We start from the raw sequence: 24,859 nt of genomic DNA, 5'->3' as shown, positions 1-24,859 counted from the left end.
GCTCGGCACTACCTCTTAATGTAGAATGCTGGGCAAGTGACTTAATCTCTCTAAAGTGTTCTATGTATAAAAACAAGGATAACTACCTAGCAGGGGTGTAGTGAGGATTAAGTGTCTAGCAGAGGACACAGCACATATAATAGGTGCTCCATTAAATTGAAGCCTTTGTCCTTCTAGTTTTGCAAATATCAATGTATGCAATACAGGGCTTCCCTGGTGGTGCAGTGGTTAGGAGTCTGCCTGCCAATGCAGGGGCACGGGTTTGAGCCCTGGTCCAGGCAGATCCCACATGCTGCGGAGCAACTAAGCCCGTGCAGCACAACTACTGAGCCTGAGCTCTAGAGCCCTTGAGCCACAACTACTGAGCCCACGAGCCACAACTACTGAAGCCCATACACCTAGAGCCCGTGCTCCGCAACAAGAGAATCCACTGCAATGAGAAGCCTGCGCACCGCAACAAAAAGTAGCCCCGCTCGCCGCAACTAGAAAGGCTGCGTGCAGCAACGAAGACCCGGCGCAGCCAAAAATAAATAAAATACATTTATTAAAAAAATATGCAATACAATCTCTGCCCACTACCCCACCATCACCTACTCTTTTTCATCTCATTCTCTTTCTCTCTCTCTCTCTCCCCCTCTCTCTCTCATTCCTATTTATAATCTAGCAGAGGAGACATAAACAGGAAATGACTTGCATTTAATTTTAAAAGCCAACAAGTGCAAAACAATGTAGTATACCATTGACTATTTAGATGCTGACAAACTTCCACATTCATGAATACAACAAACATATTGAGTGACCACCCATGCCAGGCATGGAGCTAGGCATGGGGTATTCACTGGTACATGAAACATCTTCCCTCTCTCGTGGAGTTCACAGTTTAGTGGGGAGCCAGTGAAGAATAATGAACATATAATTTAAAAATACATTGAGTGCCCTGGAAGAAATGATCAGGTGCAATGATGGAGACTAATGAGAGGGCAGGAGGGAGACTTAGTTTAGGAAGGATAGCCTTTCTGAGGTGACATTTAAACTGAAACATGAAAGATGACAAGCTAGATGTGTAAAGAACCGGAGCAAGGGTCTTCAAGACAGTGGAATCAGCACGTGCAGTGAGACAGTCAGGAGCTAGAAGTGACTGAAGAGGAAGTAGTTCAGGCAGTGTCACCGAGACAGAGGGGCCGCTTGGAGTAAACTCCAACTCTTACCATGGCCTCAATGCCCTACCTAATTTGGCCCCTGCCTCCCCCTGACCTCATTTCCTCCCCAGGTGTCCATGCCACCTATTCTTTCTGTCCCTTAAGTGCTGGTCTCATTCCCACCTCACGCCTCTGCTTTTGCTGTTTCCTCTGTCTGGAAGGTTCTGCCACAGATGGTCTCATGACTTCTAGCCCCTATGGTAAGTCAGGCCTCAGATCAAGTGTCATCTCTGGAGAGAGATCGCTCGCTAACTACCACTTCTCACTCTCCATCATCTTTTTGTGGTTTGTTATCTTCCCATCCCTTTTCACTATCGAGCATTATTTTGTTGATTTCTTTTAGTCTTTTATTGTTTATTTTCTCCCCTAGAATGTAAGTCCCATGAGTTTATATTACTTACTGCTATAAACCTAGAATCATATCTAGTATATAACAGACACTCAAATATTTGTTGAATTAATGCTGAATGAAATAAAGCTAAAGAGGTAACGCAAGGTAAAAGAACTGATCAAACTGTGTGACAGGGAGGACTTCCTAGAAGAGGTAGGTTTTGAATTAAAATTGCGGGGTCAAGAGAGAGGAGGCCGTGTGCAGTTACAAAACAAGAATTTAGGAAATTACTCTCTCACTAGAAAAAAAGTTCTCTTTTTCACTAGATTATGAGCATCTTTACCGCTGGAGCCGAGTTCTACTAATCTATCATCAGCGCCTAGCCTGGGACCTGGCACATAGTAGGCACGAGACAGGTTTTTGCAGAATGACTGTGGGGTGCGCAGAAGGGTGTATTAATCTGGCCGCAGTACAATTCAGGAAAAGCCGGCAGCACCCGTGCAAGGCAGAAGACAGCGACGCCGAACCGGAACACAGCCGTGCGCAGCGGCCGACACGGCTGCGCATTATATAGTTCCCTCTCCGCGAGGCTAGCGGACGCCGGCAACCTCGGCGCACGCCTGCGCACTGCATTCTTCCCGCTTCCGACAAGATGGCGGAGGCCAAGTAGCGAGGGGGCGGGGTGTGGCCGCCGGAAACCCGGCCGCTGCTGGGGGCTGGGGAGGGGAGCTGCGGGTGAAGGCCCGGGAGCAGCGGGCTGAGGCTGGCAGGATGCTGTTCCTGGGAAGCATTGTTGGCTACCGGTAAGGAAGGCGAAGCACAGAGTTGCCTTCCCGAGCCCCCCGGTGCCCCCTATGTACGCCTCCCTCGGCTCGGGTCCGGTCGCCGCGTTGTCTGCTTCGGTACCACCCTGTTCTCTCGGGTCCTGGAGCCCCGGCGGCGGCAGGGGCTGTGTCCGGCAGGAGAGGAAGTGCCGGGGCTGCGTCCGTTCTTCTGTCCGCGGGGCGAACGTCTGGCAGGTGAGTGAAGCTGCAAGCTTCGGCGTCTCCTCCTTTGGCAGACCTTTGTCGGCTTTGCCCCGCCGTTACTTAGACCCTAGTGGTGCTCAGCTGGACTCTGCCGCTGCCTTGTGTCCACGTCCCACCCCCTCCCCGCCCCGCGCCCTCTTTCAGGCCTCCAGTTGGCCCCTGGCTTTGCAGGTCCTCCGTTCTCACCCACTGGGTGGGGGTTGCGACGCCTGACGCCCTCCGCACCTTTCCTGGGTTCTAGTGAAGCGTCAGCCCTGCAAGCGGTCTCTACTTCGCGTTAGGTGGGTGGGTCGTCCTCCTGTTTTAGTCACCTCCCCATCTTCCTGGTTTCGATCTTCTTGCTTCCTTTAAAAGTTTTTAACTGGGGAGCTTAGCCGATAGTCTGGCTTACAGAGTTACAAAGAAAAAGCTTGTTATCCAGAGGCCAGTGGATTTTGTTCACCTTGTTGGGGGAATCCAGTCCCCAGGAGACTGGGATGGTTTGGGAGAGTTTGACTCCTTGACCCATCGAACTCCTGCAGAGTTGAGGAATGGTGCCGGTGACGGCAAATGATTGATCATCTAAATTAATCTTTTTCTGACTATCGCAAATCTGGTCTGTAAACTTTGGGTGGGGGACGTAAGTGTTATAGATCTAGGGAAAGAATTGGGAAGTGTTCGTTTCTTTAAAAGAAGGCTTTATGAATGTAAGAAATGTAATAGTACAAGAAAGGGTGATTTAAATGATTCTTTTATTCAGTGTTAGCTTACATTGTCCACTGAAGCCTTAGAATCCCGTACTGTCCAAGCCCTTTGTTTTATTTAGAAAGGACTAAAATGGAGAAAAAGCTTTTTAAACTCAAAACTTCTCAAATTTCTTGGATTCTCAGTTGTTGCTACAACTTAACAATCTTTATAGTACTTGATATTTTCTGTTAAATTTAGCCTGTGCCAGTCTTATTTCTCCTTCCTTTAATATTGGGGCAAGAGTAGTCAGAATTATTGGTGTAAGAAGTTGTCCTAAATAACATGGTACCTTGCCAGAGTTCATAAGTGCAAACTGCAGGATCGAAGTGGTTGGGGAGGAAGTTGCCATGGCTGATTCTCCCATCTTTTCCTGTAGTTGGATAATGTGTCAAGAGCCCCAGAATGGTAAAAATGAGGTTAAAAATATAAATGGCATCTTATCCATTGAGATTGCAAATGGGTGGACCTTTTAAAATTAACATTAAATTGAGTGATATCATTTTGTTGAAGCTCTGCTAGATGCTCTCCAAAGTTATTAAAGCACAAACTATCCTTGCCCTATTTGAATTCTATACTAAAAATCTTTAACAGGTGGGTTACAATTGGCTTGACAGATTTTTTACTTTTCATTCTTCATGACACACATCTGCGTTACCCTTTATTGTAGACTTTTGACTTTGGAGCTAGAATTGTTCATTTTAAAAGGAGAGGAGGTAGTTTAATGTTTGATTCCTGTATGGGCTAATTAATTCATTTGTTTGTTGCTAGCCTTCACTTTTCTACAACCAAGGACTGCGTGTTTTTAGAGCTGGTTGTCTCTCAGTTTTGTGCTTTAAGCTGAAAGGATGTAGGACTGCTGAGCCCCAGTCAGTGGCTCACTGCCCCGGGCATTGTGTCGAGACCTTTCTGGCCACAAACAATCACTCTTCCACTCTTAATGGAACCTGTTTTCTCTCTCTTTCTCTCCCCCTCTTCCTCTCTTTAGGAAAACACCCCTCTTTGTCTCTCTGTTCATTCAACCCATTAGCCTACTGCTGCAACTCATTTGCCTCCCCATGTAACTAGGATCCCATGGTCATCAGTTTTTACCAAGCTGTCATTGATGCTTTAGAATGCTTTACTTTCTGTAGATTTACCTTTCTAGTCCCCTGTCCTGAACAAGTCTCATCACTAGCTTTGTCAGTTTGACCCCAGAAATCCTGAAGGATACAAGAGACAGTTATGTGAGGATATTGGTTTGCTTCCATACCAATTAGTGTTCTGCTTATCTGCTGGATCTTTAGTGTTGATTGTGTTCCTTTTTGTCTTACTTCCTGAAGGTTTTTATAGCAAATAACTCTTCCTTTCCTGAGAAAAATCTCAGCCATCTGAGGTATAATCTTTTCTATCTTGGTATCATTTCCTTATTTACTTATATCTCAAGAGAAGAAATGTCCTTCATTTTTTTTAAAGAGCAACCTTCTCCAGATGTGCCCACAATCATCCCTCTCCATCTTTCTTTCTCCATAATTGTCCAACATCACTCCTTTTTCAGTCTCTCCCTCTCTAGCCTATATACATGTTTATGTATACCTTTTCCAGGGCTGCCAAAATACAGTGCTCTGTGCTGTGCAATTCAGGGAGGCCAGTCTGAATCTTGAGCCTGTTGTGCCACTGTATTTTTATTCTTTAAGCCCAGGAGCCTGGTATAGTAGGAAGAACATTGATATTTAAGCCACATAGATCTGGTTTTGAAGTCTGCTAAAACCAATTTACTGGCTATGTGTCTGTGGGCAAGTTACTACTGAGACTCTATTCTTTATCTATAAAATAGAATGTTACAGTTACCTCACAGAGTTGTAATAGAAGGAGTTTAACCCATGTTACATGTCTTTCCAAGGGTTTGGTACATTATGGAGTTCTTAAAAATATAAATTATTCTTTCCTTTACACTCTGACTTCCTTTACCATTTCAGCACTGAAATTGCTTTTTTAAGTCACCTATGACGGTCTAATTACCAAATCTAATGGCCTTTCCTCAGTCATCCTTGGTTTCCTTAGACCATTTTTGAAATACATTCTATAGGAATAAAATGATCTGATTTCTTGGTTCTTGTGCATTGTGCTTCCTGATTCTCTTACATCTCTGAAAACTTCTGTGCATTTCCTGCACTGTCTTGATTTTGCTCTCCCCGCTAAACATAGCTGTTTTCTACATCAGTTAGGATGCAAACTGAACGTAAAAACAAAAGAAATGTATTAGCTCAGGTAATTGGCAGGTGCATAGGTAGAATTGGTTTAAAGAGTAGTTTGTTCATAAACTTAGCTTTGTTATCAGGGCAGAGGTTCTGGTTTTCTGCTTTTCGCTAAACTTTGTCCTCCTGTTTGGGCTTCATGCTCAGACTGGCTTCCCTTCTAGAAAAAGACAGGTGTCGGCAATGCTCGTGTTAAACCCTTCTTCATTGACTTTCAAAGAGAGAAAGCTTCTCTTCTAGCCTTTGCCCAAAAGTCCTAAGCTTTACTTTGATTGAACAAATGGAGAAGATCATGCTGCCAAGTCTGTCACAGTAGCTTTGTCAAGAGGGATGGAACTATTCTAACTGGCCCAATCAGTGGATAAATCCCATCTAAAATGAGAGGGAGGTGGAATGGATCATGGGGAGATAGCAAGCGTTTTCAGGGGTTTCTTTGCTTTTCACTGTGTTCTCTTGGTGATCATGTCCTATTTTAAATGATGTAAGCCATCATTTTTGTGTGTGTGTTTCTCAGTGCTGTAACTACTTCCCTTCTACCCCTTGCTATATATATCTCTACCTTAGATGTACTAATGTAAGCTTACCTCATACCACACTGAGCCAATTTGACTTCCATCCACCTACCGTCACCTAAGGTGTTTACATGTGCATGTGTGAAGGTATATATATTCCTTTTCCTCCTGATTTCCTTTTTCTAACCACCTTTCTCTCAGCCACCCAGTCTTGAAACCTTGTAGTCATCTTGGTTCTTCTCCCACTTTCATTCAGATATCAGAGCTTGAACATACCTTATATTAGTTGGGCCCCAGGTTATGTAATACTGAACTAACTGATTTAAACAGTATCTTGCATAGAAAGAAGTTCAGTTGGAGGATTCCATGGTGAGTCAGTTTAACAGCACAAGGATGTTATCAAGGATCCAAGTGCTTTTAATCTTTATCCACAGCTGCTGACCTTTGTGCTCAGGTTTATCCTCTCATGGCTGCATGTTGCTCTTTCTGCTCCAGGCATCACTTTCTTACATAGCCACCAAAGACAGGAGGAAGTTTGCCCTCCCATCTCTTGATGAGGCAAGTAAACCCTTCACTGAAGCCCTGTATCAGATGTCATCCTGGCATGCTTATGCCCTAGTTGCAGGGAGGCTGGGAAAACCAATATCTGGCATTTCAGTCTAGAAAGAAATTAGGTGAATGGCTACAGGGAAGGTAACCAACAATGTCAGTGACATATCTTGATAGTATTGTGTGGAGAAGTAAGCTTAAATAAATGAGAATTTTCAGGTAGTATTAGCAAACTTAAAGCACTGAGTTGATATAAGCTATACGTGGGATTTTGGCCAATTATTAAGATAGTCATAGGTGACATTAAAATTGGATTATTATATAAAATTAGGATATTTGAGTGGTATATCCCAGTTCTTTTAAGGTTGTTGTTAAGTACACTTAACGCATGCACTGTGAGAAATGGATATATATATATATAACAACTTAGGGAATAGATTGTGGTTCCCCTTGGAGGTGGGAGGTATTTGGAAATATATGGGGATATTTTTGGTTGTCAGAGTGATTGTGAGGTCCTACTGACAATTACCAGGTAGAGACCAGGTACACTGAGTGTCCTGTGATGTTTGCCCACAAAACAAGAATTGTCCCTTCCAAAATGCCAGTAGTATCCCTATACACTGAAATAGCAAATGCTTTGGTTTTTGAAAGAATTCACTGAGATTCATCTGTATACTTATATTACAAGTGACAGAAAACCAAATTCAAACTGCTTAAACAGTAAAAGGCATGATTAGATCTTGTAATTGAACTTCAGCTAGGGCTTCATCCAGCCTGAAATCATCAAGGACTTGGCTCAATTTCTCTGTGATTCGTTCTGCTCTGTCATTCCCCTTGTTTTGATTTCATTCTCAAGCTAGCTTATCTCATGGTAGCAAATTACTGTAACATTTTCAGACTTAATACCCTCATTTCGTATATAAGGTGAAGTGAAGAATATCTTTTGTATTTGATTTTGCAAGTATTTGTTGATTACTTCCTCCGTTATGTTACAACTTATATATCTCTATTACGTGTCATACTCTATGGGTATTATTTTTATGTCTCGTGAACTACCTTGTCTTACTTATCTTTGTATTCTTAATGTCCAGAATACTCTCTGGCTTAATGGTACACAGTAACCATTTATGGAAAGAATTAATGAATGATGGAGGAAGGATATGGGGAAGGGGCAGAGAAATAGAAGAAGGCCCCATTCCTTCAGTAGTTGTTAATTGAACCTTGAATTACGAACATTGTACTCCTTCTACCACCAAAGTATGTGTGTAATGCTCTTGTGATTGCGTATGAATTCATTTGAAAGCCTCACTGAATTCTAGTAGTGTTTTGTCATTATTTTCTCAACAAAAATAAAACCAATTACCATCATTCATTCATTCAACAAATATTTTTGAGAGCCTGCTGTTTGCGCATAATGTGACAACAGTGGGAAACAAAACAGAGCCTATGCTTTCTTTGAGCTTAAATGTTAGTGAGGGAGACAGTAGACATTATACATGTGTGCACACTCAAACACACACACTCACACACATCAGGTAGCTAATAGGCTTTGAAGTAAAATAAAATAGGTTTCAGGGGATAAAAAGTAATGGGATACTACTTCAGGCAGGTTGGTGAGGAAAAGCTTTTTGAGAAGCCCTTTGAGCTGAGAGACCTAAATGAAGTGGAGTAAGCCATGGAACTATCTGGGGGAAAATGTTCAGGTAGAAGAAGCAGCGACTTCTAAGATAGAAGTTAGTGTCTTTGGCATGTTGGAAGAACAACACGGAGGCTAGTGTGGCTGAAGTAGAGAGAGAAGGGGAGTGTGGCAGAAGAGGTGGTAGGACAGGTACACAGAGGTTAGATCAAGTAGGGTTTTGAAGGTCATTTGAAGACTTGATTTTATTGCGTGAGATGGAAACCATTGAAGGGTGTTGAGCATGGGAATATCCAGGTTTGACTTGTTTTTTGAGAGGTTTACTCTGGCTATGTGTAGAAAATTGATTGTATGAGGCAAGAATGGAAGCAGGAAGACCAGTTAGGAAAATCTTACAGTAATCTAGGTCGGAAATATGGTGCTTGGGCAGGGTTGTCGTGGTAGAGGGCCAGAGAAGTGGTCAGATTTGTGGTATATTTAGAAAGTAAAGTAATGAGAATTCATAGATGGAATTGATGTGGAGTGTGAGGGAAAGAGAAATAAAGGATGACTCCAAAATTTTTGACATGAGCAACTGGTTGAAAGATGGTATATCTTATTGAGATAGAGACTATGGGGCAAGGGTTAGGGTTCGGTGGGAAGCAGGTTTGGAAAGTTAAATCAGGAGATTTGTTGTGGATGTGGCTTTGTTTGAAATACCTATTACATAAACCAACTGGAGACATTCAATAGGTATATATATTCAATGCTAGAGATAAACATTTGGAAACATTTGGAAATTATCAGTATATAGATGGTATTTAGGGCCATGGGACCAGATGAGATCACCTGGGGAGTGAGAATGGAATTCATGAAACATTTTGGTACTAAAAATGGGTTCTTATATCGAAGATTGGGAGCTACTGTTTTGGACAATAATAGTTATAGCATCCCCGAGTATGGAGAGGGTAGTGAGTAAATCTCTGAGAAAGAGGTGGAACTGACCTGAACTTCAAAGGATACAAAGGATAGAAAAGACTTTTTTCTTCTATCATGCCAAGCATAGTGCCTGGCTTGTGGTGAACAGTGTAAGGTGCTGGTGAATGAACAAAAAAGCATTTAGGCTGGGGAACAGCTTGAGCAGAGGTATGGCAGCAGGCAAAGTCTACAGTGTTTTAAAAGAAAGTCAGAGAACTAAAGAAGACAGTTTGTGTTGGGTGAGTAGTGAAAAGTAGGATTGGGTTAGTCTGTTCAAGGCTTTAAATGCTAAAATGCCAGTTATATTCAACGCTATGATCTAATGATTTTCAGCTCTATTTCAGTTGTTAGCACAGTGCCTCTAGTTCCTGGCCTCTAATAGATGCTTAGTAAACATTGAATAAGTGAATGTGGAATTCCCAACATGTAAGCTTTATCTTTACAGTATTTTCTCTCTCTCAATAAAGTATACTGGGTTGCAAAGTATAGGAAGTCATATGGGGATAACCTTATGTTTGCTTCGATTTATTATTATTTCTAATGATAAGCTTTAAAAAGTTATACTTTATTATTGATATCAAATTACTTGCGACATCTCTCAAAGCTGGTCAGAAAACACCAGGGTTGGCAACACCGAGGTAGAAAAGTGGCTGCTTAAGAAACTGAGGAGCCATTAACAGTCTTATATTCAGAGACTAACAGTTATTTTGTTTTTATAGGAATAACTACTTGAAGCCTGTTTATAGATCATTTTCTCCTTTAGCTGTCAAGGAGCAAACTGTTGTACAATTATGGGAATGTTATTAGCAAGAAAATTGGAGATGATATATCTTTGAGGATCTAATTAAAGTTATAATATTTTAAATACTAAATAATTAGAAATTATCTCTGTTCTAAGTAATTAGCATATAATAGACTACACAATTTAAATGTTAGAAAATAATTTATCTGAATAAAATCATACTGAGATAAAAATTGAAATATTAAAGTTATATTTTAAAGTAACTTTTTTTAATATTTAGGATACTTTAGATTTGTGATTATTTTCTTCAGTTCTTTTTTTTTGGCTGTGTTGTGTCTTCGTAGCTGCACGCGGGTTTTCTCTAGTTGCGGTGAGCGGGGGCTACTCTTCGTCGTGGTGCACAGGCTTCTCATCGTGGTGGCTTCTCTTGTTGCAGAGCATGGGCTCTAGGCACATGGGCCTCAGTAGTTGTGGCACGCTGGCTCAGTAGTTGTGGCTTACAGGCTCTAGAGCACAGGCTCAGCAGTTGTGGTGCACAGGCCCATTTGCTCCGCGGCATGTGGGATCTTCCTGGACCAGGGCTCGTACCCGTGTCCCATGCATTGGCAGGTGGATTCTTAACCACTGCGCCACCAGGGAAGCCCCTTTTTCAGTTCTTATATACCCCATTACTAAATTTTTATGTAGTCATTAAAGAAAGTTCAGGAAATGCAATAAAAAGTACAGATAAAAAAAAAGTACACACGACACTCATAAGCTTATCATATGAAGAAAACCAGTGTAGTTTTTGTCTCTCCCAACCCCTCCCTCCATCTTTCCCTACCCTCCCTCCCTCTCTCTCTCATTTTCTCCTTTGTCTGTGCCCAGCACTTTTCCCCCCTTTATAGTATAAACATGTGTATATATTTCTAATTTTTAAAAAATTAGGTTATATACATTTCTTGGAATATTTTGTAAATCTTATTTTTATTGACTGTATAATAATCCCATTATAAAAATTATTTTTCTTAACTATTTCCTGTAGTTGGTTATTTAGTTGTTTTCTATTTTATTATCATATGGGCAATGAACATCTTAACACATTATGGATTTTTTTTCTCTTTATCTTGGTCTTTTTCCTTAGGATAGGCTTATAGATGATGGAGTTAACTGGATAAGGCTTCATGGCCTTATTCAATTAAACATTTTTAAGGTTTATGATACATATTGCCAAATTGTACAACGTTTTATAGGCCCAATAAATGTTAAGTGGTTTGAAAGTACAGTAATCATAACAGGGAAAAAATTAGGACCTACAGAGTTGCTGAGCTTTAGTGATAGCCTAGGTCAACCTTTTGTTCATCTCCAAGTATTTCTTTCTTTTTTGTCTTTAACATATATTTCAAAGTGTACATAAAACATAACGAAGAATTTAATGTGTTACTGTAAACACACATGAAGTCATTACTCTGGTCAAGAAGTAGAGCACTGCCATCATCCCAGAGATACTCTCCCTTCTGGTTCCTGATCTCAAAAGAGAAAGCTTGGGGCTTCCCTGGTGGCGCAGTGGTTGAGAGTCTGCCTGCCGATGCAGGGGACACGGGTTCGTGCCCCGGTCCGGGAGGATCCCACATGCCGTGGAGCGGCTGGGCCCGTGAGCCATGGCCGCTGAGCCTGCGCGTCTGGAGCCTGTGCTCCGCAGCGGGAGAGGCCACAGCAGTGAGAGGCCCGCGTACCGCAAAAAAAAAAAAGAGAGAGAGAAAGCTTTTACTCATTCACTCCAAGTATGTTTGCAGAATGTTCGTTTTCTGTTTTATTTTGTTCTTGTGAAAACCTTTATCATGTTAAAGAAGTTTGCTCCTATACCTAGTTTACTAAGAATTTTGTGTTTTGTTCTGTTTGAATTTAATGCTTTTTTTTGTTGCTGTTGAAGCTTTTCATTGCCATATGAATTTTCTCCTTTACTATGTTAATATGTTGAATTATATATTATTTAAAATGCTAAACCTAACCTGATTCCTGAGATAAACCTAATTTGGCTTTACCGTATTATTCTTTTTATATATTTCTGGATTCAGTTTGTTAATATTTTGCTAATGGTTTTGCATCAGTGTTCATGAGTGACGTGACCTATATTGTCCTTGTCAGGATTTGAAATCAGCAGTCAACATTATGCTAGCCTTGTAAAATGAGCTGACCCTCATTTTCTATTCTGGAAAAGTTTGTGTTCGACTAGAATTATTTTTTCTTTAAATTTTTGCGAGGATCTGGCAGAGAAGCCATCTGGGCTGGGAATTTAATTTGTGGAAAGGTTTTTATTTATTTTATTTAATATATGATTTATGTTTATTTTACCATTTTTGCTTTCTTTTTTCCAATATATGTTTTTAATTTTTAATTTATTTTTCGGCTGCATTGGGTCTTTGTTGCTTGCGCGGGCTTTCTCTAGTTGCAGTGAATGGGGGCTACTCTTTGTTGCAGTGCGTGGGCTTCTCATTGCAGTGGCTTCTCTTGTTGTGGAGCACGGGCTCTAGGCACGCGGGCTTCAGTAGTTGCAGCACACAGTCTCAGTAGTTGCAACACATGGGCCATAGAGCACGTGGGCTTCAGTAGTTGTGGCACGTGTGCTCAGTAGTTGTGACGTGCAGGCTCAGTAGTTGTGGTGCACGGGCTTAGTTGGTCCATGGCATGTGGGATCTTCCCAGCCCAGGGATCGAACCTGTGTCCCCTGCATTGGCAGGCAGATTCTTAACCACTGCACCACCAGGGAAGTCCCAGAAAGGTTTTTAATTACTAATTTGATTTCTCATTTTTAAGCCTATTCAGGTTTTCTGTTTCTTGATTATTTTGGTATTTCCCCCCTAAGAGGTTGTCTTTTTCATCTAAACTTTTAAATTTACTGACATAAAATTGTTTATAGTAAATATCATTATCCTTTTAATGACTGCAGGAAAGAACTACCTTCTCATGTCTGCTATAGGCTATATGTACGTTTTCTTTTTCCTTTGTAAGTCTCACTGGAGATTTAGTAGTCTTTCAAAAGAACCAAATTTTGAATCTTTCTGATCCTTTTTTTAAAATTATATATTTGTTCCCTATTGCATTGATTGCTGCTCTTTATTTCCTTCCTTCTACTTTTTTGGGATTTACTTTTTTGTTCTTTTGCTAACTTCTTGTAGATCGCTATTTTTCAGCATTTATTCCTTTTAAATATATGCATTTAAGGCTAAGCATTTCCCTCTAAGCACTGTTTTAGCTACCTCTATTATTCAAATTTTAATATGTAGTACTTTTATAATTCACTTTAAAATGTTTTCTTATTTTCATTGGTGTCTACTTTGACTTTTGGATAAGTTGAAAGTATTATATTTCTCAATTTCTGAACACATGGAGGTTTTCTGATTATTTTTGAATTTGTTCCTTATTTCTAACAATATAACAGTGTAATCAGAGAACACTTTCAGTGTTTCAGAGGTCTGACTTCAGACCTTTAAAATTCGAGAACTACACTATGGCCCAGTATATTATCTTTTTTTCTCTGCAGTTATTGAATTTGGTGTTCTATATATTTCCATTAGGTCATGCTTTTCAGTCCCGTATTTCAAATCTTCAGGATCATTAATGACCTTTGTTTGCTTGTATTAGTTACAGACAAGGCTGTGTTAAAATATCCCATTTACGATTGTGGACTTTTCCCCTTGTATTCTCTCAACTTTTGCCTTATATATTTCAGACAGTGTTAGTAGGTGGTTAGAAATGTGTAATGGTTATATCTTCTTAGTGACTTAACATTATGAAGTATTTCTCTTTTATTCTGAAAGTACTTTTTGCATTAAGGTCTAGTTTGTCTGGGATTGATACAACAGTACCAGCTTTCTTTTTATTATTGTTTGCATGGTTTATCTGTTTCCATTCTTTTACTTCCAGTCTTTCTGTATTACGTTTTAGATGTGTCTCCTGTGACGTGATTGGGTTTAAATCTCCCATATTATCATGTACTTTATGTCTGCCCTATTTGTTAATTGTTCCTCTTTCTCTACTTTCTTGCCATCTAGATGAGGTGGCTATTCTATCATTTTACATTTTTCTCCTTATTATTTGGAAATTATGACTTCTTTTTCTCTTTTACTAGTTATTCAAGAAATACAATGTACATTTTATAAAGTCTCATGTTAATCAGTGCCTTTATCCTCTTCTCAGATGATACACTTTAATTATATTTACTTGCAGCCCTACTTATATAGTATTGTTGTGCCTTTTAATTCACTCTTATTTATTCTCTTTAGCATTGTTGTTGTTATTGTTTTATACCGTCCATATTCAGTTCAGGTTAGTGCATGTGTCTACCATGTCGTTACGTTTCCTATGATCTTCCATTTAGGGCCATTTTCCTTGATCTTGAGGACGGTGAAACACACTCTTTAGAATTTCCTTTAGTCTGTTTGCCTGGAAATGTCTTTATTTTACCACATTCTTGAAGGATATTTTTGCTAGGTACAAAATTCTAGTTTAGCAGCTATTTCAGTACATGGTAAGTTGGTGGTTACTTTATTTCAGCACATTCATTGCTGTTGAATCCTCAGCTCTTTGTGTCTCATTTTCCTTAAAAAAAAATCTGACATTTTCCTTTGGATGCTTTTAAGATTTTTATCTTTGTCTTTTGTTTTCTGTCATTCTATTATGCTGTGATTAGGCATTGGATTCTTAGGGCTTCATGAATGTGTGGATTGGTGTCTTTTTCAGTACTAGAATTTTTATTTGGTTCTTTTTCAAATCTACCATGTCACTTTTTATAATTTTCAGTTTCAAGCAAAAATAGTTAAGCTCAACTTTTATACCCTTGAATGTAGTAAGCATAGTTATTTTTCAGTCTGTGTCTTATGATTCCAATATTGTTAAGTTTTTGTGGATTTGATTCTGTTGTCTGTTGTAGAAATAATTTGATGTACAAAATGAAGTGAATTTTTCTCTAGAGAAGATTTTCATTTGCTATTGCGAAGAATATGAGACCATCTTAATTCAATTTCAAATGTTTACCTTTTCTGGACCACCATCTGGTTCTTTGTTACTCTTCTTAGGGTGCATCCCTTTGGGGTCCCAGCCCAAAGACAAGGGCATTTTTATTATCGTCCTTACCTTCAGTGGGTCCCAGACTCTGACTTTTGTCCCCCAGTCCTGCAAGGAAGGCAACAAATTATAAAGCTCAGCCTCTTAAATACTTTTTTTTTTTTTTTTTTGCAGTACGCGGGCCTCTCACTGTTGTGGCCTCTCCCGTTGCGGAGCACAGGCTCCGGACGCGCAGGCTCAGTGGCCATGGCTCACGGGCCCAGCCGCTCTGCGGCATGTGGGATCTTCCTGGACCGGGGCACGAACTCGTGTCCCCTGCATCGGCAGGCGGACTCTCAACCACTGCGCCACCAGGGAAGCCCTTAAATACTTTTTTTATTGGCAAACTCACAAAAGGCAAAAGCTGAGCTTACCTGTAGAGAACAAATGTATGGACCCAAGTGGGGAAAGTGACGATGTGGGGGAGGTGGTGGTGTGATGAATTGGGAGATTGGGATTGACATGTATACACTAATATGTATAAAATAGATAACTAATAAGAACCTGCTGTATAAAAAATAAATAAAATTCAGAAATTCAAAAAAAATAATAGACACACACAAAAAAGCTGAGCTTACCTTTCTGAGTTTTGACTTCTGGTAAATTTGAACTAGTGGTTCATTCCTCACTATGTTGGTAGTTATTTGATGGTAAATTTGAACTAGTGATTCATTCCTCACTATGTTGGTAGTTATTTGATGGTTTTAAGATTATTTAAATATTTTGTCTAACTTTTTAAGTTGACTTCAGAAGGACAGTTGGTCCGAATTGTGTAGTTTGCTACTTTTACAAGTGGAAGTCCAACTATTTCTTTGACTAACTGTTCAAGGAGAACTTGACATTTCTGTTAGTCATTCCTTTGTTTTAAGGCACATTTTGTGGTACAAATGAGATACCTGGGAAAGGTAAACATTAAGGTATGGTTGCCTTTTAATACTTTAACATGTGTTGCAATAATCTTCAGTTCTTATTACTTTGCAAACTCCAGAGGAAGGAGGCAGACAGTATTTTATTTGATGGGAGAAGTCAGAAATACTTGTAGTATGTGGGTAGTGCTTTGAGGTAGCAATTGTCCTTTGTGTGAGCAAAGAGAATACAAAATGAACATTTTTGAAGTGGAGATGTGTGAAGAGGGAGGGAGAATGCTCTGAACTGAGGAGGGACTGCAAACAAATTTGTCCTTTAGTATTCCTGTTGGAAGTGGGGTGCATTTCTAATAATGCAACAGCTCTCTATATGTCATGTTTTATTTTTATTTTTTAAAATATTTTTTGGTATACCTCAGGGACAGAATATAACTTTTGAATCTTTTTACTCACATCTATTTAAAATATTGTAGGTACAATTTGCATTTGATTTCTGAGATTAAATCTATTAAATAGGTTAAACACACAGGTTAGAAATCACACTAGGCAAACTAAATTAGTCTTTACATAAATTGACTTTCTTCTGTGGTTGCAAGGATGTTGAAAATTTAGTATAACATACCAATATATTTTTATTTTAAAGACACATTTGATGTTAATCACAGCTCTTAGTATGAAATGCCATCCATCACTTTGTGATTACATTGGTGCATCAACAAAATACAAAAGCTCTTTTTTGTATTTTGTTCTCTTTTAAGGAAACCTAAACTTCTTGTATTTGTTTACTTGATTCTTCCTTTTTTTCTCTCTGCTAAAAGAAAATAAGTTGAAGATTCTTGTTAATTATAGTTCCTTCACTTCCCTGCTATGTTAGATTTAAACAGTGGTTGTTTTTGGTTTGCTTACTTCCCTTCAGAAAACTGAAGGGTGAAATGAGGTGACAGAGAATTTTAGGAATCAGTTCTCTCATGTGTGCCCCTTTCCCACACCTTTTCCTTTTTAAATACGTGAAAACAGAGGCCCGAGGTAGTCTGGGTGACTTCATTTGCCTAAAGTTACACTGAACTGATACCCAGATCTCTTCCTCATCATAGTTTCTTGAGGTTCTTTTCAGCCAGATGATTCCATTAGCTATACCAGACGTAGATAAGATGATGATTTATCTGTAACTATTAAGATCTGATAAGTTATTAATGCATCTTGATTAGCCACATGTTTATTGCAAATGCAATTAATTTTATACTTCCTAAACTCAGTTCGTGAGTCTAGTGTTTAATTTTGTAAAGTTTGCTGTCTGTGACTAAACTCAGGTGTGTCTGTCTCGGTATTCAGTCTCAGCATTTGTTAATGTCTGTGCTGTTCCTGAGTTGGACTCTAACATATATTTTCTGGAGATTTTTACTTCAGTAATATCACCTGTAAAGCAACTCTTATGTTAGAGTAAGTACTTAAGACAGTGGATGAATGACACTGTTCTACTATGATAACACATTTAGCATATTTAGTCATTGTTAAATAACTCGTTGCCAAAATCTACAATGCTTGCCACACATTTTCCCTGTTGTATTCATCCATGTTCATTAGAGCCTGATTTTAGTACCTCTGTTTAATTAGGCCTAGGGCATTTTCTCACTGTAGTCATTCTTTCATTTCTTCTGTCTTTGCTCTAGTTTCATTTCAGAGATGCTGATATCTTTTCTAATATTTCAATGGCATTTCTTGTATGGCTTTGGAGTTCTAACACAAGAGTTTTTCCTCTGCCTTCTCTAACAAACATCAAGTTACATATTAGTATCACTGAAAGATGATATTAGCTATCAGTTAAGAAAATAAACTCTGGTTGGAAAAATGTCACACTGGACAAAATATACAAATGTATTTTAATTATATGCTCATTTAGTGCTCAGTTATGTGCTCACTCATATCACATTATCCTGATGAATTACTGAGTTAGGTCTCAGTTAAAACTAAGTTTGAATTTTCACAGAAATTTAATGCTTACTCAAAAACCAAAAGCCATGTGGGAGAAAAATCAGCTCTGTTGTACCAATATAATGTGTTATGCCAGCTTTAAAATCCAGTTTTGCTTCACTTTTATAGAAGAATTTACATTCTATCTGTTGGAAGTACATATTGGTAGAATTTTTTTCCCACAACTTAATGATATTTTATGATGAGTTGCCACATACTATGATTTCCTATTAGTTATATTGGACTAATGAGATTCTTCATTTAGTGTACAGTTAGGTCTTTGACAAAAAGTTTTTAATCTCAATTCTGATAACAATCAGCTAATTAAATATTATTATTAAGGGCTTCCCTGGTGGCGCAGTGGTTGAGAGTCCGCCTGCCGATGCAGGGGACACGGGATCGTGCCCCGGTCTGGGAAGATCCCACATGCCGCGGAGCGGCTGGGCCCGTGAGCCATGGCCACTGAGCCTGCGCGTCCGGAGCCTGTGCTCCGCAACGGGAGAGGCCACAACAGTGAGAGGCCCGCGTACCGCAAAAAAAAAATATATATATATATATAATTATTAAGACCTTGAGGACTGGACTTGAACCATGACAGTTTTCTTGCCAAAATGTAAGGAATTGAAAAGAATAGCTGAATGGGGAAAAGAGTTCTTCTCATCTTCTGTAAGCAGTGTTTGGTATACTGCTTTACTATATTCCTGAAAAAAGTAGATTATTGTACGTAATTTTAAAAAATTCTGTTCTAATCTGTCTCACCTTTGCTGAGTTGCAAATTAAAATCTTTTATTTGGCTTTTAATTGGTTCTTAATGAAGTTGTGTAAGGCACTCTGTAAACCTAGTAGTGGAGGCTTCTGGTTTTATTACTTAGGTTACCTATATTCATCATTTAATTTAAGTTTGGGGTATTTTACAGTTTTCGTCATAACTGACACTTATGTCTCATATTTGTCCATTTTTTATTGAAATTAAGGACCAACCAGTGGCACAGGAAGACATCTCTTTGTTAAAAGTAAATATATTTAGGTTTCTAAATCAGAAGTAATTTGCTTTTCTTCAGTGGAAAATGAAACCTGGATTCAAGTCTGGCTCGGCCTTTAACTAGATCAGGACAAATCACTTGACCTTCCTGTGATTTAGCTTTTTCATCTATGAAATGAGGACATACTACGTTTGTTTGTTTGTTTGTTTGTTTAGGCTGCGTTGGGTCTTCGTTGCTGTGCACGTGCTTTCTCTAGTTGTGGCGAATGGGGGCTACTCTTCATTGCTGTGCAAAGGCTTCTCATTGTGGTGGCTTCTCTTGTTGCGCAGCACGGGCTCTAGGCACGTGGGCTTCAGTAGTTGTGGCTCGTGGGCTCTAGAGCGCAGGCTCAGCAGTTGTGACACACGGGCTTAGTTGCTCCGCGGCATGTGGGATCTTCCTGGCCCAGGCCTCGATCCCGTGTCCCCTTCATTGACAGGCAGATTCTTAACCACTGTGCCACCAGGGAAGCCCCATACAACGTTTTTAACTATGATTTTTTTCAAATATTTTTCTGAAGTGATATAGGAACAACTGTCATAACTTTTCTAAGGCAGATCTACATACACAATTTTAAAAATCATATTTCTCTTTTATGTTATTAAAGCCAGATTGTTTCTTATCATATCTTCTTGGTTGTTTCCGGAGTTGTAACATGTAACGTGCTTCTTGGCCTCAAACCTAAATGTAGGCACTAGTAAGATACTGAGATAATGTCTTACTTGGTACACTTTAAAAAGTAATGAGCATGATTTTGAATAAGTACTGAAGTTGTTTTAGGTTTCTCTTATTTTCAACATTAAAAAATGTAGCTTTGTCAGGAAAAGAGACTTTAAAATTTATATCCTTGAGCAGATGTTACATGCATGTAGTATACATTTCAAAAAGTACAAGAGAAAATGAAATGAAATGAAAATAAATTTCCTACCCCTGTTCCTTAGTTGCACACATCCCCTGCACAGAGGCAATCGCTGTTACCAGTTTCTTGTTTAGCTTTTCAAACTACAGTCCACAGAAACCCAAATCTCACAAACATAGCTGTTGGATATTCTTTAGAAGGGCAAATATATATTATTGTGGTAAAGTCTAATTTGTGCTTTCATCAGAAAGTAGCATTCTGGAACATGACATACTTAAGAATTTTAAATTATAATGATAACTCATTCAAGCTCCAGAACAGTTTTTCACTTCAGAAATTACAAAGCAGTTACTGGAAAAGGATAAAAAGCTTTCTACTTGGGGGACCTTGAAGATGGCGGAAGAGTAAGACGCAGAGATCGCCTTCCTCCCCACGGATACACCAGAAATACATCTACACGTGGAACGACTCCTACAGAACACCTACTGAAGGCTGGCAGAAGACCTCAGACCTCCCAAAAGGCAAGAAACTCCCCACGTACCTGGGTAGGGCAAAAGAAAAAAAGAAAAAACAGAGACAAAAGAATAAGGACGGAACCTGCACCAGTGGGAGGGAGCTGTGAAGGAGGAAAAGTTTCCACACACTAGGAAGCCCCTCCGCGGGCGGAGACTGCGGGAGGCGGAGGGGGGAGCTTCGGGACCGCGGAGTAGTGCACAGCGACGGGTGCGGAGGGCAAAGCGGGGAGATTCCCGCACAGAGGATCGGTGCCGACCGGCACTCACCAGCCCGAGAGGCTTGTCTGCTCACCCGCCGGGGCGGGCGGGGCTGCGAGCTGAGGCTCGGGTTTCGGTTTTGGACGGAGCGCAGGGAGAGGACTGGGGTTGGCGGCCTGAACATAGCCTGAAGGGGTTAGTGCACCACGACTAGCCGAAGCACCTGCCGAAGAGGCAAGAGACTTTTTCTTCCCTCTTTGTTTCCTGGTGCGCGAGGAGAGGGGTTTAAGAGCGCTGCTTAAAGGAACTCCAGAGACGGGCGCGAGCCGCGGCTAAAAGCGCGGATCCCAGAGACGGGCGCGAGCCGCGGCTCAAAGCGCGGACCCCAGAAACGGGCGGGAGACGCTAAGGCTGCTGCTGCCGCCACCAAGGGGCCTGTGTGCGAGCACAGGTCACTCTCCACACCGCTCTTCCGCGGAGCCTGTGCAGCCCGCCACTGCCAGGTTCCCGGGAACCAGGGACAACTTCCCCGGGAGAACGCACGGCGGGCCTCAGGCTGGTGCAACGTCACGCCGGCCTCTGCCTCAACGTCACGCCGCCTCTGACGCCGCAGGCCCGCCCCGCACGCAGTGCCCCTCCTTCCCCCCACCCCCACCCCCGGCCTGAGTGAGCCAGAGCCCCCGAATCAGCGGCTCCTTTAACCCTGTCCTGTCTGAGCAAAAAACAGACGCCCTCCAGCGACCTACACGCAGAGGCAGGGCCAAATCCAAAGCTGAGCTCCTGTAAGCTGTGAGAACAAAGAAGAGAAAGGGAAATCTCTCCCAGCAGCCTCAGAAGCAGCGGATTAAAGCTCCACAATCAACTTGATATATCCTGCATCTGTGGAATACCTGAATAGACAAGGAATGATCCCAAATTGAAGAGGTGGAATTTAGGAGCGAGATCTATGATTTTTTTCCCTTTTCCTCTTTTTGTGAATGTGTACGTGTATGCTTCTGTGTGAGACCTTGCCTGTATACTCTTGCTTCCACCATTTGTCCTAGGGCTCTATCTGTCCATGGTTTTTTAAAAAAATTTTTTTTCTCAATAATTAATTGTAATAACTTTATTATACTTTACCTTCGTTCTTTCTTTCTTTCTTTCCTTCCTTCCTTCCCTCCTTTAGACAACGAATCACCCCAAATTGAGGAGGTGGTCTCTGAGAGCAAGATTTATGATTTTTCCCCCTTTACCTCTTTTTGTGAAGGTGTATGTGTATGCTTCTGTGTAAGATTTTCTCTGTATAGCTTTGCTTCCAACATTTGTCCTAAGGTTCTATCCGTCCCTTTTTTTTTTTTCTAAATATTTTTTAATTCAATAACTATATTATACTTTATTTTATTTTTACTTACCTTCTTTCTTTCTGTCTTTTTTCCTTCTTTCCCTCCTTCCTTCCTTCCTTCCTCCCTCCCTCCCTCCCTCCCTCCCTCCTTTCTTTCCTTCTTTGCTTCTTTCTTCCTTCCTTCCTTTCCTCCTTTCCTTCTTTCTTTCCTCATACTTCTACTAATTCTCTCTACTTTTTCTCCCTTTTATTCTGAGCCGTGTGGACGAAAGGCTCTTGGTGCTCCAGCCAGGAGTCAGGGCTCTGCCTCTGAGGTAGGAGAGCCAACTTCAGGACACTGGTCAACAAGAGACCTCCCAGCTCCACATAATATTAAACGGCGGAAATCTCCCAGTGACCTCCGTCTTAACACCAGCACCCAGCTTCACTCAACGACCAGCAAGCCACAGTGCTAGACAACCTATGCCAAACAACTAGCAAAACAGGAACACAACCCCACCCATTAGCAGAGAGGCTGCCTAAAATCATAATAAGGCCACAGACACCCCAAAACACACCACCAGACGTGAACCTGCCCACTAAAGAGACAAGATCCAGCCTCATCCACCACAACACAGGCACTAGTCCCCTCCACCAGGAAGCCTACACAACCCACTGAAACAACCTTAGCCACTGGAGACAGACATCAAAAACAACGGGAACTATGTACGTGCAGCCTGCAAAAAGGAGACCCCAAACACAGTAAGATAAGCAAAATGAGAAGACAGAAAAACACACAGCAGATGAAGGAGCAAGATAAAAATGCACCAGACCTAACAAATGAAGAGGACATAGGCAGTCTACCTGAAAAAGAATTCAGAATAATGATAGTAAGGATGATCCGAAATCTTGGAAGTAGAATGGACAAAATGCAAGAAACAGTTAACAAGGACCTAGAAGAAATAAAGATGAAACAAGCAATGATGAACAGCGCAATAAATGAAATTAAAAGTACTTTAGATGGGATCAATAACAGAATAACTGAGGCAGAAGAACGGATAAGTGACCTGGAAGATAAAATAGTGGAAATAACTACTGCAGAGCAGAATAAAGAAAAAAGAATGAAAAGAACTGAGGACAGTCTCAAAGACCTCTGGGACAACATTAAACGCACCAACATTCGAATTATAGGGGTTCCAGAAGAAGAAGAGAAAAAGAAAGGGACTGAGAAAATATTTGAAGAGATTATAGTTGAAAACTTCCCTAATATGGGAAAGGAGATAGTTAATCAAGTCCAGGAAGCACAGAGAGTCCCATACAGGATAAATACAAGGAGAAATACGCCAAGACACATACTAATCAAACTGTCAAAAATTAAATACAAAGAAAGCATATTAAAAGCAGCAAGGGAAAAACAACAAATAACACACAAGGGAATCCCCATAAGGTTAACAGCTGATCTCTCAGCAGAAACCCTACAAGCCAGAAGGGAGTGGCAGGACATACTGAAAGTGATGAAGGAGAAAAACCTGCAACCAAGACTACTCTACCCAGCAAGGATCTCATTCAGATTTGATGGAGAAATTAAAACCTTTACAGACAAGCAAATGCTTAGCTGAGAGAGTTCAGCACCACCAAACCAGCTTTACAACAAATGCTAAAGGAACTTCTCTAGACAAGGAACACAAGAGAAGGAAAAGACCTATAATAACGAACCCAAAACAATATAGAAAATGGGAATAGGAACATACATATTGATAATTACCTTAAATGTAAATGGACTAAATGCTCCCACCAAAAGACACAGATTGGCTGAATGGATACAAAAACAAGACCCTTATATATGCTGTCTACAAGAGACCCACTTCAGACCTAGAGACACATACAGACTGAAAATAAGGGGATGAAAAAAGATATTCCATGCAAATGGAAACCAAAAGAAAGCTGGAGTAGCAATTCTCATATCAGACAAAATAGACTTTAAAATAAGGACTATTACAAGAGACAAAGAAGGACACTACATAATGATCAAGGGATCGATCCAAGAAGAAGATATAACAATTGTAAATATTTATGCACCCAACATAGGAGCACCTCAATACATAAGGCAAATACTAACAGCCATAAAAGGGGAGATCGACAGTAACACATTCATAGTAGGGGACTTTAACACCCCACTTTCACCCATGGACAGATCATCCAAATGAAAATAAATAAGGAAACACAAGCTTTAAATGATACATTAAACAAGATGGACTTAATTGATATTTATAGGACACTCCATCCAAAAACAACAGAATACACATTTTTCTCAAGTGCTCATGGAACATTCTCCAGGATAGATCATATCTTGGGTCACAAATCAAGCCTTGGTAAATTTAAGACAATTGAAATGATATCAAGTATCTTTTCTGACCACAACGCCATGAGACTAGATATCAATTACAGGAAAAAATCTGTAAAAAATACAAAAACATGGAGGCTAAACAATACACTACTTAATAATGAAGTGATCACTGAAGAAATCAAACAGGAAATAAAAAAATACCTAGAAACAAATGACAATGGAGACACAACGACCCAAAACCTCTGGGATGCAGCAAAAGCAGTTCTAAGGGGGAAGTTTATAGCAATACAAGCCCACGTTAAGAAGCAGGAAACATCTCGAATAAACAACCTAACCTTGCACCTCAAGCAATTAGAGAAAGAAGAACAAAAAAACCCCAAAGCTAGCAGAAGGAAAGAAATCATAAAAATCAGATCAGAAATAAATGAAAAAGAAATGAAGGAAACAATAGCAAAGATCAATAAAACTAAAAGCTGGTTCTTTGAGAAGATAAACAAAATAGATAAACCACTAGCCAGACTCATCAAGAAAAAAAGGGAGAAGACTCAAATCAATAGAATTAGAAATGAAAAAGGAGAAGTAACAACTGACACTGCAGAAATAAAAAACATCATGAGAGATTACTACAAGCAACTCTATGCCAATAAAATGGACAATCTGGAAGAAATGGACAAATTCTTAGAAATGCACAACCTGCCAAGACTGAATCAGGAAGAAATAGAAAATATGAACAGACCAATCACAAGCACTGAAATTGAAACTGTGATTAAAAATCTTCCAAC

At 40.2% G+C, this 24,859-nt stretch overlaps 1 protein-coding gene across 12 annotated transcripts in view; it reads left to right on the top strand.

Moving 5' to 3' along the window:
* The first annotated feature begins 2,167 nt into the window (after positions 1-2,167).
* The window catches only part of APC (APC regulator of Wnt signaling pathway), a 145,782-nt gene continuing 123,090 nt past the window's right edge, over positions 2,168-24,859 (top strand). For 7 of the 12 annotated variants that reach the window (XM_089908418.1, XM_089908416.1, XM_089908415.1 and 4 more), the window contains exon 1: positions 2,438-2,549. Coding sequence is in view for 4 of the 12 variants with exons in the window: in XM_089908419.1 (XP_089764545.1) it covers positions 2,385-2,549 (165 nt within the window). In the remaining 8 variants the exon portion in view is untranslated. Of the gene's footprint in view, positions 2,550-24,859 lie in introns of all 12 variants that reach the window. The other 5 variants (XM_089908421.1, XM_089908422.1, XM_089908420.1 and 2 more) reach the window with 3 other exon arrangements.

This window comes from Delphinapterus leucas, chromosome 3 (assembly GCF_059928025.1).
Source record: "Delphinapterus leucas isolate spDelLeu-1000000601 "Yukka" chromosome 3, BTC_Dleu_Yukka2, whole genome shotgun sequence".
Lineage (NCBI taxonomy): Eukaryota > Metazoa > Chordata > Mammalia > Artiodactyla > Monodontidae > Delphinapterus > Delphinapterus leucas.
The sequence above is the reverse complement of the archived record's forward strand: the minus strand, read 5'-3'. Positions and strand labels throughout refer to the sequence as shown.